This window comes from Odontesthes bonariensis, chromosome 14 (assembly GCF_027942865.1).
Source record: "Odontesthes bonariensis isolate fOdoBon6 chromosome 14, fOdoBon6.hap1, whole genome shotgun sequence".
NCBI lineage: Eukaryota > Metazoa > Chordata > Actinopteri > Atheriniformes > Atherinopsidae > Odontesthes > Odontesthes bonariensis.
In genome coordinates, this window is record NC_134519.1 from 19,890,844 (window position 1) to 19,909,985 (window position 19,142).

The 19,142-nt window shown below is 41.0% G+C and overlaps 3 protein-coding genes across 3 annotated transcripts; 2 read left to right on the forward strand and 1 right to left on the reverse strand.

Moving 5' to 3' along the window:
- Nucleotides 1-1,007: 1,007 nt before the first annotated feature.
- snorc (secondary ossification center associated regulator of chondrocyte maturation) lies at nt 1,008-6,698 on the forward strand. The gene is made up of 3 exons (XM_075482283.1): nt 1,008-1,141; nt 4,768-4,932; nt 5,722-6,698. The coding sequence occupies exons 1-3, from the start codon at nt 1,069-1,071 to the stop codon at nt 5,829-5,831; spliced, it is 348 nt and encodes a 115-aa protein (XP_075338398.1). The 5' UTR covers nt 1,008-1,068; the 3' UTR covers nt 5,832-6,698.
- Nucleotides 6,699-8,133: 1,435 nt separating this feature from the next.
- On the forward strand, nt 8,134-13,909 carry LOC142399030 (G-protein coupled receptor 55). The gene is made up of 3 exons (XM_075483379.1): nt 8,134-8,189; nt 8,981-9,745; nt 11,751-13,909. Exons 2-3 carry the CDS (start codon nt 9,023-9,025, stop codon nt 11,943-11,945), a joined length of 918 nt encoding a protein of 305 aa, XP_075339494.1. The 5' UTR covers nt 8,134-8,189; nt 8,981-9,022; the 3' UTR covers nt 11,946-13,909.
- Nucleotides 13,910-13,984: 75 nt separating this feature from the next.
- On the reverse strand, nt 13,985-18,748 carry itm2cb (integral membrane protein 2Cb). The gene is made up of 6 exons (XM_075483380.1): nt 18,559-18,748; nt 16,485-16,619; nt 16,183-16,374; nt 15,981-16,091; nt 15,688-15,838; nt 13,985-15,050 (listed from the first exon to the last, which is right to left on the reverse strand). The coding sequence occupies exons 1-6, from the start codon at nt 18,643-18,645 to the stop codon at nt 14,953-14,955; spliced, it is 774 nt and encodes a 257-aa protein (XP_075339495.1). The 5' UTR covers nt 18,646-18,748; the 3' UTR covers nt 13,985-14,952.
- Nucleotides 18,749-19,142: the final 394 nt, after the last annotated feature.

Below are 19,142 nucleotides of genomic sequence, written 5' to 3' on the forward strand. Positions count from 1 at the left end.
TCCTGGCACGGTCGTCATGGAAACTTCCCATGTCATCGAGGAAGGAAAAAAAAGCTTGAATGGTGGATAGATGTGGTCCTTCAGCAGATCCAGCTGACCTCAACGAAGAACTTTGGTATTGTGCTTCAAAGGATTTATTTTGCAACATCTTGTGCGTTATATGGCTCACATAGATATGTCTTAAAGACATGAGGAATTTGAACATAAATGGGACCACTGATTGGAGCTTTAATCGCAACAAAGTTAACATTGTGATGAGTACATGCAATCCAAATTTAATGCATTCGTTTTATTCAATTCCTCTATTTTTCCCTTGTAAGATGTACTTCTTGATTATCTCATGGTTTGGGCTTCAGCGGTGCTGGCTCTGTGTTGGTGGAAAAGTTCACAGTCACTAGTTGCATCTCAAATTTGTCCAGTGAAGCCTAATAAAGAATAGGGACGCCTTATTGCCAGCTGAGTAGCTTTGCCCGTGAAAGACGTTCACAGACATTTAAGTGTGGATGGGGTCGACACAGTAGCACCAGCAATTCTACTGAAAGCGAACGAACATAAACAACAACTTTTAAACTGATATTTTGAAGCGCAGTATCAAATGCTGAGCTAACACTAAGATATTATACATAACCTTGATGCAGTAATTAAGTAATAGATGGAAAGAAGGCAGTATCATACATCTGCTTTAAAGTAAGTTCTCACTACTTTATCAGTGACGTCTCTCTGCTCGCAGTCAGATATTCCCAATGAGAGTGAAGTGTGTGCAGATGGCTCTGTGGAGTGATCTGCACACAGTCAGTCCACACCAAGTGTTTACCCCTCACACCCAACTATGCAGCCTATGCAGAGGAGTTTTGAGGTGGGTTGGCTGTGTGATGATGTGTTCACAAAGTGCGCACTGTCCAAACATTACTGTGCCCACCTTGCTCCACCCCTTCTCTCACCCTTCAGCTGCCTACCTTTTCCCCTCCTCAGTTCCCGCGTGCTCCTGTCCTGCTCCGCCTGCCAGAGTCAGCTACTCAGAAGTCACCACTCGAGGAGTTTCGGAGACGCTCATCCTTCGCAGCCGCCATGGTTCGCAGCATTATCTGCAGAGTTGTCTTGCTGGTACTCTTCGGCCTCTTGGTAGACTTTGTAAAGACAGGTAAACCTCCTGTTGAGCACAATTTGAAATTTGTTGTATTGATAGTGACAAGTGTGCAACTTTTTCTGCATCGGCTGCTGACCGAAGTGGAAATGTTCCATAGAGACGAATAACGAAAGCATTTATAGGAAGTATGTAGAAGATTAATCACTTTGATCAATCGTTTTAACCTCTTTCTTTGTTGCTCAGTAAAAAAAATGCTTAAATCAGATTGTATAGTTGTTATCTTTACTGCTGGTATCAAGTCAAAGCTTTGTGTGACTGTGTCATCTTTGAGCGCTTTGCCACACATGCACAGATAGGCCTGTGTACATGTGTCGGTCAGCAGCCTGATGTAAATGATGCAGTTGTTAAAGCTTTGAGAGCTGTGAAAGCTACTCTTTGACAGGCACGATGACTCAGTTGCTTTCATGACGCCTGATGTTTATTTGAAGCTCCAAAAAAAAAAGAAAACTACCCTTGAGCTGAGCTGAAATAACTGAGTGTAATACTTGTTAGTATTTCAGGTGCTGCGAAAGATTAAAAGGAATTCTTTTTTTTTCTTTTTTTCTAAGTGGGCAGAGTTTTCACCCAGCAATGGGTTGATCTCAGAGAAGGTGTTGTTTAAATGGTGTCAGAGAAGCACATCAGAGCTCTTTAATGACAGCTTTTTAATCCCTTTCACTTTCTTCTGTCAGTTTTTTCCCCTGTTATTCTTTGCAACATCTCTCAGATTCACTTTTAAAATCTCTGGCCACTGCAGAGGAGCTCTCAGGCCCAGAGGTCAGAGTACGGGTCAAGAGGGCAATGGGGTGAAAAGGGAAGAACAAGGGCTTCAGTGTCCTCCCTTTCCTGTTTAGAGAAATTTTTTTTAAAAAGCTGTGAACTGTCACACTGCACAAAATCACAATTATCAAGCTAGAATCTGAAAAGATCCTCTGTTGAAGTAGTATATGACCTTTCCATCCAAAAAAAAACCAGAGAAAAAAATCCTCATCATTAGTTTAGTTTTTTTTAATATTATTATTCAATCTTTGCTGCTTCTCGTAATTTCAAAGAAAACTCCACAACATACGCGTCATTATTTTTTATGTAGCCTCTACTTGTGGTGGCTCAAGAGGGTGAAACAAGGACGCACAGAGCAAAACTGATGTCATGTTTGGGCTTCATCACTCGCGGTTTAGATGCTCTGCCAGGTTACTTTTCACACACACTCGTCTGCATGCTTTGTCCTCTGTCTGGCTGGTGTGAAATCCTGACCAAGAAGCACTGAGGTACCAACAAATGGCCTTCTATGTTTTTAGTATCTGAAATCATCCTCCCGTCTGGCAAGCTAAAGCTTGTACAGCATTAGAGAAGGACAGTAGAAAACAAAACATGGATGTCTGAGGAAATGGATATAATCGTTAGTTGGTTAATGGTACAAATTACAATTTTCAGCATTTTGATGTAACATCAGTTTGGGAATATTTTTGCGACTGAAAAATAGGTACATATGTTGATTAAAAGCACAGTGCTCATGTTTGTGTGTGAATTTGGCTGGCAGTGCTTTGAGGGGTCAGGAAGATTAGAAAAGCGTGCAGTCCGGTTATAATTTAAAGAAGAGGTTGAAATAAGAGGCAACAATCAGCTAGCTAGGATGGTCAGCTAAAGGATAAACATTTTAAAGGTTTTTCTAAATTCAAATGAACTACACAAAGAAAGTAAAAAGTAAGAGATGACAGCATATAGCATGTTGAAAGTAATGGATAAACTTTTGCTTGCTTTGTTAGGAAGCGACAATGAGCAAATAATGACTCCAGCCAAAATGAGTAAATAAGCAGCCAAATAGATGTATGATGAATATACTACAGTTAAACTACTGTAACAATTTGAATACTTAATACTGTAAGATACCACTATAGCTAGAAAAAACATGAAAAAAGATGAACCGTTACAAAAAAAGATCATTCTTAATTAGATGAAGGCAAAAAACAAACAAACAAACAGGGGGAAAAACAGTGAGATGATTCAAATCTGAGCCCAATAGTTTAAATAGATTTGAATGTTAACTTACCATTAGCAAACAAAAATGGATTGAACTGCTGACGTAGCTACCTAAGAACATAGAGAGCTAGTTCAATCATAAGTAATTACTAGAAACAGTCAAAAGTAATGTTGAAACGGTTGAAATAGCCAAAACAAAACACTGAAATGATTTGCCTTTAAACACGGAGTTGTTATGTACGACAAACTAACGTTATTTAACAGAGATTATATTCATGAAAACATCTAGGGGGGTATCTGGGCTCATGTGCTAAGGTTGAAGGTTTGTGTCCTGCAGATTCAATCACGGCCTAATTAAACCCATCCTGGTGGAAACAAACATCCCCAGAAAACATCATGTTATTATTTTTTGCTTTCTTATTAAATCAATATGTCCAAAGGCACAACCTTTTACACACAGAGACTATTTAATAAACAAGTTTGTTTGACATCCAGTGCCGAGCTGATGCCTAGTTTGGGCCTGGCCGGTTGTTACTGGTTGCAGCCTGCCGCCCTGTGTGACCGCACAAGCGGCCTTTTGTGCCCTCGGCTGAAGGCCTCATTGATGGCTCAGCTGGCCACAGGCCCGGGCCTCCAGGCCATCAGCCAGCTACAAGACAGGAAGCTGCACACAGCTCTTAGTAAACACGGCATCATCAAAATACTCATAGCAAACGTTCACTTCAGCCTTTTAGGAGATACCACATCTAACTTGTCAACGTTTTCATTTGATGTCTCGATATTATATCACTTGCACAAGCTTTTAGTACTTCTGTCATTTTTCCTCTTTACAGAGAAAGCAGAGAAGAAGAGGGCGAAGGACTTTGCTGAGAGAAAGGATGCAAAATTGATTAAGTTAACGGGGATAAGATAACTACATCACTCTCAGTTGGTGGGCATGTGCAACCGTTATCTTTTTTCCACAACAATTTTTATCCCCTGTCCACCTGGATTGCAAAAGCAAAGCTGTACTAAAGAGATAGCAGAAATCTGAATCCCAGAGCAGTTACGGTTGTTTTGACTCTTCAATTTAGCATTTCCAATTGGCTCCAAAAGTCGACCTAAGAAACAGAAAGATGTGGCCCAGAGAGACGGTGTTTCTCTGGCTACAGCAGAGGTGCGAAAAGTCTCATGTTCAGAGGAGAGGAATGTCGGACAAGGACAATTTGGGATGGAACAAGAACAGACGATCGAAGATGTGCACAGACAATTTCAAATACAGCCTGCACAGCCAGTCTGTTTGTTTGCTCTGAAGTTTGGTTGAAGCCTAGTGGAAAAAAGAGAAACATGGGGCTACCTGTGACCTAAACTGACAAAATGTCCATCCTCTACAAAGACATCGTTATGCTCAGACCTGAGAGGTTAGACAAGAGAGAGGTTGTTGGAGTCGTTACAGAGGGGCCTGTGCATGCCCTTCTGCAACCCAAAAGCCTCCGAAGAAAAGACAAGCAGGCCCATTAGTAAAGCTGTGCGCCTCGTCGGTTATGTTTCTGCCTTAAGAAAACACACGATGCAGGCAGTCAGAGCTAGTACAGGTATCAAGTGATTTCATAGCTGCCTCTAGATTAGGGGCGTTGAAAAGAAGCTTATGTGACAAAGTAGTTTTTTTCCTTGTTCTGCAGAGACAGTGGCGGACCCCGCCTTCGCAAGTAGAGACCACCAGGACACCATTTCTGGAGATCCACCAAGTGATGTCACCACCAAAGACCCTTTGCAGGTCATGACGGAACCCTTCACTTACGACTACGAGGAAGCCACAAATTCCCAGACCTTGGACGAGGATCTAGGTGAGACTGGCTCGTCTCTGACTGATTAGCGCTCTGGATCAGATTGTTAATGTGTTTTGCAATTGCTTCATCCTCATCTTGAAAACAGGTCCCATTTTGTCAAAGCCCACCCTCAAACAGCAGAACAAGACACCCAAGTAGCCAGCCCTACTGTGCTCAACCCAAAAGCAACTTTGCAGGGGTATGTGAGCACAGGAATTTAAATTCTAAAGTTTCCATCTTCAAAAAAATCCTCAAAATATAACCAGATGTTTACCAGAGAAGATCTATGGAGAGATACACTGTCTCAGACTTCTGGTCACATCTGGTCCATTTGGTTGGCTGCTGTATGATATCTCTGAGAGTGTGAGAATACGGGCAGTATTTCAAGTACCTTAGTGTGCGTGGTGGTGCAGGACCCCATTCTGTGTGATTAGGGAATGTTACCCTCACGCCGACCTGGTACAATAACAATACATCTGTGGCCAACCGTGTTTCTAACTCTTCTCATGATGCCTCCCCTTTTTGCTGATATGTGTGTCTACAATTAGAGCCGCTGTGTGTCTGCACATCTTTTGGCTGTGTTTAACCAGCGGGTTCGTTTAAAAGCCAGTGCTTTGAATTTTTGTGTCTAATGTATACAGGTATGCAGATCACTGTGTGTAATGTTTAGTAAAAAGCGTGAGGCCACAATGTGCGTCATGCTATGCAAATCTGGGCTAACTGTGGAATCCTTTCGATTTTCGTGTTAATAAAAGGTGTGTGTGTGTGTGTGTGTGTGTCTGTGTGTGTGTGTGTGTGTGCACGCAGGTGTTCTGGGGCCGGGAGCCATCACAGCCATTGTGATAGCTGTCTTTCTGGGAGCGTCGGTCCTCCTCGCCCTCATCGTCATCACACTCAGGAAGTTCATGGCCTCCTAGAGTGAATACATCTCTATCATCTGTGTGTGTGTTTGCATGTATGTTTGTACAGCATGAGTGTTTGTGTATCAGTCGTTAGCCTCTCACGTCAATATCAACTCCAAACTCACCGACTCATCTTTCCTCCAGAGATGAGTTGCTTGCTTTAGATGCTGAAAATTGCGGCAGGTCCCTTAACTCACAACAGAACTCTAAACACTCGCATTTTTGTTTTGCTCAACATGGCGGAATCTTAGAAACTGGCTGGCTCTACCAGTGCAATCGTACCATGTCATATTGATTTTGTTGTGCTTTTTACTTTCCTGTTGTTTCCCAGTAGTTTTAATTTTTTTTACATATCTTTCTACGTATCTATCTTAGGTGTTCTTGCTGTAATTTGAACAAAAAGTGTGTAGTGTTCTTTTTGTCCTCTGTTCATGATGAAAGACGTATCTGGCCGGTGTGCCTCCACACAAGCTTTTTATAAAAATTTCGAAACGATTTAACCTCATGCCAAAACAATTTCGGAAACATTCCGCTGGTGTCACACTTAAACAAGTTTAGAAGTTTGTATTACACCATTTACAAACATTTGCAGAGTCAAAATAAGAAGAGAGTATTTCTGAAAAGTCTCTCGGTGAATAAGAAACAGTAGGTAGGTTGTTTGTACCTGCAGACCAAATATGAGGGTGTAGCTTGGATGAATGTGTGTTCACAGTGAACTTGGTGTTTTTTGGTACGTTGTCTTTTTGTATTTTTGAAAAAATGAAATTATTTCAGTTTTATTTTTATTTTTTATTTTTTTCTGTGTGCTTCAGTCTTCTGCTAAACAGCTGGTTGTTGCCATGGTGATGTTACTTTCCAAATTTTTGTTGAATAAATAAATTGATCAGATGTTGTTCTTTAAAAAAAACTGATTTAAATTCCTGCAAAAATCAGAACTATCAAGATACCTACCACAAATAAGAGAGTAGAAAATGAAGTCAAATTCGACTAAGACAAGATGCTCAAATCACTGGCATCACTTTATTTATAACAGCAGGTGGCAGTGTGCCAAGCAGATTCAGTTGAATTCACATAAATCTTTCCTGAAGTCTCAAAAGGGGAAGTGACACGAATGTGTCATTAAAACTGATTTCATCCACTTTATTCACAACATTTCCCTTCTGAGAGATTTTGCTACGTTCAAACTTGAATCTCTCAGCTAATTAAAGGAAGCAACAAAACATTCTCACACAAAGAAATTCAGTTCAGTCATCTCACCATCTTAAACCAGGAAACCCTCAAACACAATCACAGCCTAAATCAGCTTCCGCAGCCCTTTGCATTCACTTTGAACACAGGCATCAGTCATTCTTGATGACAGGGGAAGACTCAGACTTACACCAGCGCACACCAAAACTGGTACAAAATTCACAGTTTTGGACTTCTTTTGCTTTTATTAACAGTCACTACAGATCAGGTAACTGACAGAAAAAAACAAAGCTGATACATACAAATGTGTAAAGTCACATGTGCAAGGCCTGTTCTTTGTGAATGCCTCAACATCAATGAGCTAAATGTTCACCCCTCTAGTAATGGAAATTTCAGTCTCGGCAAACAAAAACCACAATCAAAAACAGTCATGAGAGACATATGACTTTGCCAGCACAAACATTTCCTCAGTCTGATTTCAAACACCCCGTTAATGGTTTTTTGGGTTTTTTTTTTTTTTTATGTTTGTGCTACTTTGCCTTTCAGTTAACTGTTGGATGTGGTGGCCAGATAACAACTTTGATCGGGCCTGAAATATATAACCTTAGTGGGTTTGTTTAAGATTCATTTCTGTGTATACAATTTTTATACGAGGTCAGCATTTGTGGTTTTGAATGGATTCCTTTGACATTCATGTTCCCCTTCCAAATAACTTTATATTCAAAACATCTTATCACATTCTCTCAGAGGCCGGCAACAGTTTGTTTTGTCCTACAAACAGGAAGAAATCCAATAACACTTATTTTGTAATAACGTAAGAAAGAAACAAATCATTACATTTTAAAACAATCCCCAAGTCATTTTAGAGAAAATCTCTCATTACCTAAAAGAACACATCAAAAACAACATATGCATGTCGTGTTCCTTTAATTTCTACAGATGGTTGGACGTACAAATGCAAAACATTTTGCAGTAATCATTCATGCGTGTGTCTCAGAGTCTATAAGACGAAATACCAACTGGACAAGTACTGTATAACAATTGTGTTTAACTGAGCACATACTAGCTGTGTGGCACGAGTCAGGAAGTGGTGATGAAACAACAAAGGTAGAAAAGCAGAAGCTTGTCTGGCACAGACGCCGTCTGACAGACAGAAACAGAAAATTCCACCGAGACCGGTAAGAGGTAAGATCACAACTAGATTTTAACAATTTCTACTGTACACAAAACCTTAAAAGAGTCAAACAGCCGAGGTTATACTTCTCAGAAATTGCAGTTAAATGTTACCTCCATGTTAATGTTGAAATATTTGTATTATAAGCAAGAGTAAGTGATAGAAATGCTAAGATTTAAGATTTAACTGTAAAGACGACAGAAAATACATCACCAAATACCCAGCTGTTTGGGCCATTGTCAGTGTGACACAGTTGTTGTAGTTTGCTGCCTCTGAGTCACAGGATTTTATTTCTGTAAAACAGTTTCTAATCCCTCAGATAAGCAATGGCTTTAGGCGTCAATCGGTGTCACACGCTGACCTTTGCTAACAGGTACAAAAGCAGTACAATGCAAACACAGGACAATGTTTTTTGTGTTTGTTTTCCATTTTGCTTTATTCATTTTAATAGATAAACAATTTTCTGTTAATGCTGGGTAATTTCCAGCAACATTAAAGGTCAAAACAAGTTACTTCAGTTTATACGTATTATGAATACTATCAGTGCTACTTGAAAACTTATATTGGAGAAAAATAATTGTGGGATTTTAAGTAATGATATAGGAGTTCTCATGGTGTCTGTGGCCTTTACAACAGAAACAGAAAAAGAAAGAAAAAAACAACTTCGATGCTTTTGTACCCGCACAACTGAGAGGTTTCAGTTGTTAGTACAGTGGTTGAAAATGCGCATGTTATCGTGTAGGAAAGAAGAGTCACGACAGGAAAGGCATATAACTAAATCTTTGCTTTGAAATCCTGACAGAGCTGATGAAATCAAGTCAACCTGATTTTCTTGAGTGACACCATGACAACCAACTGCTCTTTTGAAGATGTGGACAACACCATGAAATATGTGGAGTTGATCATCTACATTCCCATATTCCTCGTTGGGGTGATTCTCAATGTTGCAGCACTACTGGTGTTTTCTGTGTGTCTGCCGAAATGGACCGAGTCAACAATCTACATGACGAATTTGGCTCTCATGGACCTCCTCCTTCTCTTCCTTCTTCCCTTCAAAATGCACGCCACTAATCACATGTGGTCTGCCCACCTCCAATCACTCTGCTCAGTCTTGGAAAGCTTGTATTTTGTTGGGATATATGGCAGCATCTATATGATTATGTGCATCGCTGTGGATAGATGGGTGGGTATCTGTCACCCTTTCAGAGCCAGGCAGGTGCGTTCACCCACAGCGACTTTGATGACCTGCGTGGGTGTGTGGGTGCTGGTGCTCGCTGCAATATTTCCAGTCATCTACAGCTTCGGGGAGGGCAGGCAGTCAGATTTTCACTGCTTCCATGGGTTTTCACAGACGGGCTGGAGAGCAGGGGTGATCATCTGCTTGCAGGTGTTTGGGTTTCTGGGGCCTGCACTGGTGATAGTTTGCTGCTCGGCTCATACCATCTGGACACTTCAGCAGCCTGGCCAGAACATCCCCAGGTCCTGCGTGAAGATCATCTACAGCAGCCTGAGTGCCTTCCTGATACCTTTCACCCCAAGCCACTTGGCCATCTTCCTGCAGTTCCTGGTGAGACACACTTTAGGCTTAATTCAAGTGAACGGAAGTTTTTAGTGAAGACAGTTAAACTGGTTTATTTACACAGCAAATTCAGGCAACAGAACAAGCTCATGTTTAGGTCCAAGTAGTAGTAGTTCTGGAGTAATATCCCCTCTCTACTAAAAGGGTTTCACTGCAAAATGGGGACGTATCAAGAGTGTATCAGTCCAGCCTTGAAAATCATCATTTGTACTAAAGAATTTATTCTTCATAAAGGAAAAAATACTTTCGTATTCATTGCAATCCATAAGAACAGCATTCAACAAAAAAGTCAAAGGTCCTTACTTTGTAAAAAAAAAAAAAAAAAACTTCAAACAAAGCACTGAACCATTAGCCACAAAATAATCATACGATTAAGGCTACGGCTACACGAAAACGAAACAAGTTTTTTTTTTTTTTAAACGGGTACGAAAATTATTGCCACCACACGGGAAAGCTGCTGTAAAGACTCAGGTCCAGATGGGAACGATGAAAACGATGCAGTACACACGAAACACCTCTCGGTGCGCTGTAAGCCACCCCCACCGGTTACACCAGAACAATAGAAGAAGCAATGCGCATGCGTGTACGCCCCTACTTCTACCAGGGCGAAGCTCACGTTGTTCCTTCAACAACGCCGCTGTAGTTAGCAGTGTCTGCAGCAGTGCTGCTATCAATGTTGTGGGGTCCATGATGATCGCTGTCTGTCCTTGTTGTGTTGTCGTCTTCTTCTTCCGGATTTTGAATGGAAGCCGCTTTTTGTTCTGGTCACTGACGTATGTGTATACATCACTGGCGTTGGCCATCTGGCTGTGACGCAGATGTAAACAAATCCGTTTTCGCTGTAACAATGGAAACGAAACGATGCCGTTCTCAGATCTTCCCACTCTGGAACCCGTTCTCAAAAACTTTTTGGGGTAGTGGGAACGCCGGCTCCGTGTGGCCGCGACAGCCAAAAGATAAGAACAAGTATCGTTTACAGTGAAAAACGTTTTCGTGTAGGGCTACACGAAGGCTATTTAGGCTAGGGCTAGCCTAAATACAAACAGACTGTAAGGCTATGGCTACACGAAAACGTTTTTCACTGTAAACGATACTTTTGCTTATCGTTTGGCTGTCGCGGCCACACGAAGCCGGCGTTCCCACTACCCCAAAACGATAGTTTTTGAGAACGGGTTCCAGAGTGGGAAGATTTGGAAACGGTGTCGTTTCGTTTCCATTGTTACAGCGAAAACGGATTTGTTTACATCTGCGTCACAGCCAGATGGCCAACGCCAGTGACGTATACGTCAGTGACCAGAACAAAAAGCGGCTTCCATTCAAAATCCGGAAGAAGAAGACAACACAACAAGGACAGACAGCGATCATCATGGACCCCACAACATTGATAGCAGCACTGCTGCAGACACTGCTAACTACAGCGGCGTTGTTGAAGGAACAATGTGAGCTTCGCGCTGGTAGAAGTAGGTGCGTACACGCATGCGCATTGCTTCTTCTATTGTTCTGGTATAACCGGTGGGGGTGGCTTACAGCGCACCGAGAGGTGTTTCGTGTGTACTGCATCGTTTTTCATCGTTTTCGTCTGGACCTGTCTTTACAGCAGCGTTGCTGTATGGCCGCAATAATTTTCGTACCCGTTTTCAAAAAAACCCTCGTTTCGTTTTCGTGTAGCCGTAGCCTGTAAGTCGCTCCAGGATGTATCACTGATGATGTCCCGAAATCTTTTTTAAGTGTCCGATAAAAATTGATATTTCAAACCAACAAATAAAAATTAATATACTAATATCAGTCTCTCCCTAAATGCTGTGGGTGCACAAATATAGACTCTGGCATCAACCTTTAATGTCTGGAAAGTATTTTTATGTGAATGTAAGAGATCTGAGATTATTTTAGAAGACAAGGTGAACATAAAGTTTGAATACCATAACAACATGTGACATGATTACATTAAAGGTTCTTAGTAAAGAAAATGTGTAACCTGTCCAAATGCCTCCAGGTGCACCAAGGAGTGATTCAGGCCTGCAGCAACAAGACCTCGATCAGCTTGTTCTTACAGGTCTCCATGTGTTTGTCCAACATCACCTGCTGTTTGGATGCTCTTTGCTACTACTTCACTGCCCACGAGGCGAGGAGCCCCAGGATGTCAATGATGAGCCAGAGAAGAGCCACCTTCAGCACCTCAGAGGTCTGAACACTTAGTATTAACAGTTCCTGGTAGTGAATACCAGCCTCTTTTTTTAAGCAAAGCAAGGAAACTGACAGAGATTCTGTGGCTGACATCTAGCTGTGCCTTGCATTGAGAGTAAAGGGTAGCAATGAAACAGGTCAGAGTGCAATCATGATTTACCACTGATGAATACAGTGGGAAGCCTGCACGCACACTGGTAACCTCAAAGTGTAGGCTGCAAAAAGAAGAAAATGCCACCAGAGAACCTCAACATGAGATTATCAAAGAGCGCTGACTCCGCTGACGCTACTGTGAGTGAAAGCTGACGCGCAGTTTGATTTAACTTAAAGTAGTTCGATCTGGCACAGGTGGCTCATGAAAAAAGAACTGAAGTAAAACAGATGGAAGGAGTTTCGATTGTTCTTCAGCTTTCACTTGAGACGAGCTCGACATGAGACGACAACAAATGAATCAGTAGATGATTATTCTGCTATTTTTTAATAGTTTTGTGTCATAACAGACCAATGATTTTGTCCATTATATTTTGATATGTCACATCTTATGAAAACAGTGGATATTCACATAGAACTCAATTTCAAATAAGTGTTGAATTAACGGTGGAAATGTTTTTGACAAAATATATTAATGTGACTTACGGCCAACATTTCTGACTGTTAAAGGCATTATATCAATGGACAATTATTCATCTATAATTATTTAAGTTAGCAGCATAACAACAATGGATCTTTAGAAATGATCATTTAAACTTTTTTGCAACCAGTTTCCTTTTTTTCTATTTTGCTAGTTTGGTTTTTCTGTAATTTGTTTAACTTATTTTACTTTTCCATAACAGCAATTACTGTGTAAAACTACAAAAGGTGACTTTGAATAATGTTTTAGGAATATCCTGAACCCATGAATGTGGGTTTTTCTGAATTATTTCTCTTTTTAGATTTAATGCAAAGCTGAGTTTAATTTATGTACATTTTCTATCAATTATAGAATAGATAAGAGTTGCAAAAAAAAATGTATGCATTATTCTATTTGCAATTCAAACCCAAATAATGTTGAGGAGTTAATTTAACACATTTTAGATGCTAATTTTGCTTCACATGTGGAAGTAAATATGTATGGTATTTAAACTTTTGCGGAAACCGGGTGTGCTTATACTGGCAGTGAAATCTAAACGGAAGGCTGTGTTATGTTGAGTTGACTGCCCTACAATACTCATGTTTAACCGTCCTGTTGTGAGAACACTGCAGGGACTTTATAAACCAAAATTTCATTACGGGATTTGAATGTTCCTTACTTGTTTGCGCCGTATTCATTTGTATGTAAAAATACAGAAACAAGACATGAAACTATCAGTTTACTTATATTACTTGAGCCTCGATTCTTTCACTTTGTAAGAATGTCATCTTTATTGAGTTTCGGTGTCATTTGTTATGTCATATGTGCACATTTCTGCTTTTATTTTTCGTTATTTCAATTTCGTTTACTGTGTTTTTGATTCCATTGAGTTTTTTTTTTTTAGATGATGCGACAGAGTGTCCTAATGCCTAATCAATCTGATCTGTTTTGCAGCTGGTCAGTAAAATAAAGTAGGATAAAAGGGACATTTTTATCAAGGGAAAGCCATCACAGCGAGATACAGCTAATTGTGTTAATGTACAGACAATTTTTTGATGTTTTTTTACATTGTATATATTCTTTTTTTGCACTGCAGGAGGATGCATTTGTATGGTTGATGTCTATCAACACTCATAGTTCAGATTCAAGTGATACTGGAGCAGTTTTTACAGAAAATTAAAAGACCTATGAATGATCTTACTGAACTTTTTTGGAAGCTGCACTTTGGTGTTGTGCACAAAGGTCATCCACACATATCGACACGAGTAGCCCCAAAATATTCAGAGAGCCAAAATGATTTAAAGCTAGATGTTTGTTCCAGTAAAAAAAAAAAAAAAAGGCAAAAAAGCCTCAAAAAATGTGCTTTTTTTTTTGTGTGAATGTGTTATCGCTAGTGTTAACTCAAATGATCTGAAAAAGTCCAAAAGGCGAAAAAAGTTTGAGAATTTATTTTTAAAGCAGCAAGATATTACAAGAGAAATTGACTGTACAGTAAAACAGAGTATCAAAGACAATGAAATATGAGGACGTGTGCATCATACAGACATGTTTCGAATTTAAAGACAAACAGGCAACTCAGAGTGAAGAGGAGGAAGAGCAAAACAAAGTGAGTGTTAACCTTTGATATCATCTACAGTGAGTGACCTAAACTATAAAGCGCTCTTTATAAATATTATAATCCTTACCACTACACATAGCATCACTGACTGCAGACTTTGGTTCCCTCTGTCCCTCTAAAGCACTGCTACTAATTACAGTCTAAAGCCATTTATATCCAAGGAGTAGGAAAGTGTGATACCAAAGGAAGTAAGAGGAAAATCATAAAGAAATGATCTTTCACAAAACAAGTCGATTTTTTTCGATAAAAATCTATGAATGTAACAATGTGATACTATGAAGAAAATCAATTTACAGTATATATTGCTTAGAAACATTCAAATGTTATATACGCAATTAATTTAAGATATAAACCAGCAAATTGACATATTAACTACATGAGGTATGTTTTGCCATTTTCTGACATTTGAACAAAAAGACAAGGAACACTTACTGACTCGAGTGCACAGTGCACTCAGTTACTCAAAAATACAAAAACAAGTCTGAAATCTGATGTAGATGTCACAGAATGACTTGCATTACTATCTTCTGCTCAACAAGACAAGCTACAGATAAATCCAAACACATCGATAGCACTGTTCACATATACAGACAATTTGGATAAAAAAAGACATTAACATTGTACATGAAAAAACAAAAACAAAAGAGCAGTTCAAGTTGAGACAAAAACTTTAAGACTGAAACTGATACTACTAGTTTGCTCTTAAAGTGCAGTTTAACGCCTAAGGAATTCAAGAGGTATGGTTTGGAATTGGCTTCAGGTTGGATGGCTGTGATTTCCGCCTCAGATTTCGAACCGGTCACAGATGACGGTCTCAACCACAAAAGTGTTCTCAAAGTGACGGATGCTGTGACACTTCTTTGTCTCACGCCTCTCGATACCTGGAAGATAAGAGAAGAAGCATTGAGAAAACCTGCCTCAGAACTGAAACTCTTCCTATTACTGCATCGCTGCCATGCCTACAGCGCTGCTTTGAATCAGCAGTGGTGATCCCCACCGTCACATCCATATATGTACTCAGGGGGAAGTTTGTTGCATCATTTCTAAAGCTTTAAAGCCAATCAAAGGCAGCAGCAGCAGAGTTATCACTCATACGAAATCACTACCTCCTCCACAGTGTGTGGACGTACCCACTGCACTATGAGTGACTCACATAGCAGGAAGTTCCCAGACTGTGCCCACACACACATTCATGATCATCAGACTGCAAGGCTGTTACAGGAGTCGTTTATATTGTCTGAAATGTTCACAAGGAAGCCCCTATTTGGCTCTAATTGCAATTGCATTTTAAAGGGCCACTCTCACCTTGCTCCCACACACCAAATCTGAACTCTGGGTTCCCTGTGATTCACTCCACGGATACAGAGAGATCACAGTGACACCACACACATCCCATGACTCAACATCTCACTGGAGTTGGTGTGATAGAGGGTGATAAACTAGCGGAAGTAACCCAGCACACATAACTCATTATTTGGCAGCCCTCAGTGCCTGAGAAGATTTGAAGGTTTCACTCACGTTGGCGCTGGTTGCGGCGTCTGAGGCGGTAGGTTTCTTTGCCGAAGCAGAGCCTGTGGATGAAGGGGCCCAGCTGCCTCATGTTCCTCACCCTCCCTGTCACCATCATCTCCTCCTGGACGATGTAAGTCTGAGGAAGGTACGTCCCTCTCTGCGACAAAGAGACACAAAATGAATCTCAGGAACACAGATGACAGAGAGAAGGGAACACGCTGTCCTTCCCTTTCTCTGACAAGCGAAAAGCTTGTATAACAGCTTCACCAGTGGCAACAGCAGCAAACAAAGTTCCTCACCTTGACATTAATAAGCAGCTCCCACAGGCTCCGTGGAGGCATCACCATGGTTGTGTTCAGCTCAGAGATGTAACATTTGTCCAAGGCAATGTCGTGATAAGCTGTGAGGCCCTGGAATGAATCAATAAAGACATAACGTTAAGCTATAAGGAAAGACTTGAACAAGGAAATGTAATTAGAGGAAGATATTGTCAGAACCTACCCTCTGGAAATCGTGGATGATGTCAGCAGGGTCACTGCCTCCAAAATGAGGCACAGGTACGCTGATCTGCTCGTAGTTGTCATCAAGGTAAATGCCGACATTCTCCTCCAGTTCTTGCCGTCCCCTCTGGGGAGCGTATACTGAGTCCTCAAAGAGGACCCTGCAGTGGAACAAGCTGTCCTCTGGGATCTGCTGATGGGAGGCAACACAGCTGAGTTAGCACGTTACATTTACTTCTGGTTGTGTCACTCCATTAACTGCAGGGCTCAGGATGTAATATAACAAATGTAAACTCAACTAACCAAGGGTACATAGTAGCGATAAATGTAGATAGAGGCCAGCACCAGTCCTGACATGATTGCAGACAGGGCCAATATGATGCAGTACGGGCCGATCAGAGAAGTCTTCCTGGGCCTGACAGGAGGAACCAGCTGCTCCTGTAAAGAAGAGAAAAGCAAACAGGTTAGAGGGAAGCTCAGGACCACTTTGATAAACTCCCACAACCCTGTGCCAATGCTCTCTCTGATGGCACTGCCATTACAAAACAACTTTCATTCGATTTCATGCAAAAAGACAAGTTTTCCAACAATACCGATATGTGGAAAGTGATTCAAATCATGTGTCACACACAGATAAAAACAAATGTTTTTGGATTTTAGTTTCATGTCGTTTGTAAGTGCTGTATAGTTTTACTGAAACACCACCCCTCTGTGTTGTTGTATACTGTAATGTAAATTCAATCTAATCTTGAAGCTGGATAATAGGCTTTCAGTTTTTTTCTTTTTATTGAATGACATCCATTTGTATGATGGAGCATCGTTGGATGTTACTGCCTGTCACAAAGTCATGCAGTCATGTACAAAGCATGAACTGTAAAAGAGCTAATTGTGACAAGAATAGGTTGCCAAGTCGTTAGTCAGAGGAGGAGATCTGGTAGACGTAGGTTGGACTGGAATGAGACATGCAAGATGCCCACCCACAGTCTCTCAGTCAATCTGCTGCCTTTCCATACTACAGTTGCCATGGAGAGCGGAAGCAAGGAGGACAGATTGTGCCAGGCTCTGACGAAGATGCTGGCACGTGGCCGTCTGGGTCTATTCTTAGAGGCCTACTTCCATTCTCCTTATTTGCAGATATTACATCTTGGCTCCCTGTGTGGGAGTGAAAATGGGAACGGCTGCGTAGAGCAGGAGTCCCTCAACAGAGGTGGACGTATTAATAAATCCATACGTATCAGCACTGACGCTGCACCTCCCATCTTTGCCAATCGAAAACTGCACAGCCTCTGACATCCTTGGATTGACGTAACAAACAGATACTAATTGGTGTTTGCATAAGTGATGGATACGTCAGCAATAGGTTTACACTGTGTCTAGTGTGAATGCCAGGTTTCTAATTATGCTCCCCTCCTGGAATGTAGTCCAGAAAGGAAACCAAGAAAAGCCAAACTCCTGATTACTTAACAGTCAAAACCAGAACCCAAATAAGGAATAACATGATCAGACTGACTTCACTCCCACTTAAACATAATCAGCCCATCTATCTATCTATTTAGGGATTGCTTTCAAAGTGTAGAGTTGAAACAATAATACACATTCTCCTCTCTGAATTATAATAAAATTGACAGAATTATTTTTTGCTTATCGCAAACACCGACTTTCTGCTGCGGCCAGGATGATGTATTCTCACAATACCTACAGTGCATTCAACGCAAAGCAAGCTTGAGTTTTCACTCGCGCTCCACGACTCTTGGGCGCCACCTACAGGATCTTCGTGATATCATACCTTCTGACATAAACGGTGCAGCACCGTACACCTTCTTGTTTTCTCAGCAGCACAACGTAAAATAGCCGAGGCTTTACGCCAGTAAGAAGTGGGACACTTTTTATTGTGTGATAATGGCATATTTTATGAACCGCCGACAGAAAATGTGCCACATTCTGCTGAGGGCACAGCCACAGAAAGGACTGCTATCTGCAGTGTGTGTCCTCTCGGTGACCAAATGATATGACGTAATGTCAACATCCTCAGGGTGGGATGGCATGCAATGATGCGCTTATTCCCCTGTAATAGTCCTCTTGCAAAATGCACTTATAGCTACTGCTATGGCATAGTACCAACTGCTAAGACATGTAGTGTTATATAGGTTAAAGCAACAGTACACGTGTTATTATAGTTTATATAATAAAAGTATTTCTTAAAGACATTGACAGATTGACCGCCTAAAATTACATCATTTAATGATGGCACCAATCAGGCATCTCTAATGTTAATCCACTGCTGCAGACTATGCAGAGGACTAAAGCCAACTCATGCTGTACAGATAGAACAAATGCCACAGCATGAAACAAAGACAGACAAAATGTGCAAACTCACGTGAGCCTGTGGTATGGTGATCTTGTCCGCATCGTTGTCTTTTTCGGGCTTCTGCACCGAGACTGGCTGGAAAGTGATCTTCACCATGTCTGTTAGCTCAGTGTGTGACTGCTTTGTCTCGTATCTGGTTCAGTTCGCTGGTTTCTACCACCGGACCGGGATGGTTTTATAGCGGCGAAGCTGGTCCGCCCCCGGGACTCTGTGACCTCAGAAGAGCGTCTTCTCTGACGAACAAACGCTGTGTGGGTCTGAGGGAAAAGCCTCCTCGCCGATGTCAGAATAAAAGCCTCCGTCGGTCTTACACCCTTAACACCCGACGCAAAATCTACAATTTTGAACTAATTATCTTAAATTAGACTATACTTGAACGCTTGAATGTGTTGGCAATGAAAAAAATCATATTTGAAATCGTCTGCATGGATCTTGGACTCTGCCTTACTTTTATTTTGAAGGTAAGTACCCAATATGGTAATGTTTTCCGCATTTTATTTAAAGCGGAATATCTTCCTCTCTACCATGTTCCGAACACTATCATCCGGAAATGTTTTGATGTTTCAAATTGGCTCAGACAGCATCTATACTGC

Bases quoted from the DNA above. Each gene is read 5' to 3' on its own strand.
- snorc (XM_075482283.1), top strand. From the start codon at position 1,069: ATGGTTCGCAGCATTATCTGCAGAGTTGTCTTGCTGGTACTCTTCGGC. The intron at 1,142-4,767 runs GTAAACCTCCTG...CTTGTTCTGCAG, and splicing joins GGTAGACTTTGTAAAGACAG to AGACAGTGGCGGACCCCGCC. The intron at 4,933-5,721 runs GTGAGACTGGCT...GTGTGCACGCAG, and splicing joins GACCTTGGACGAGGATCTAG to GTGTTCTGGGGCCGGGAGCC.
- itm2cb (XM_075483380.1), bottom strand. From the start codon at position 18,645: ATGGTGAAGATCACTTTCCAGCCAGTCTCGGTGCAGAAGCCCGAAAAA. The intron at 16,620-18,558 runs GTGAGTTTGCAC...TCTTCTTTACAG, and splicing joins TCACCATACCACAGGCTCAC to GAGCAGCTGGTTCCTCCTGT. The intron at 15,839-15,980 runs GTGAGGAACTTT...TCTTTGTCGCAG, and splicing joins AGCTGCTTATTAATGTCAAG to AGAGGGACGTACCTTCCTCA.
- LOC142399030 (XM_075483379.1), top strand. From the start codon at position 9,023: ATGACAACCAACTGCTCTTTTGAAGATGTGGACAACACCATGAAATAT. The intron at 9,746-11,750 runs GTGAGACACACT...AAATGCCTCCAG, and splicing joins CCATCTTCCTGCAGTTCCTG to GTGCACCAAGGAGTGATTCA.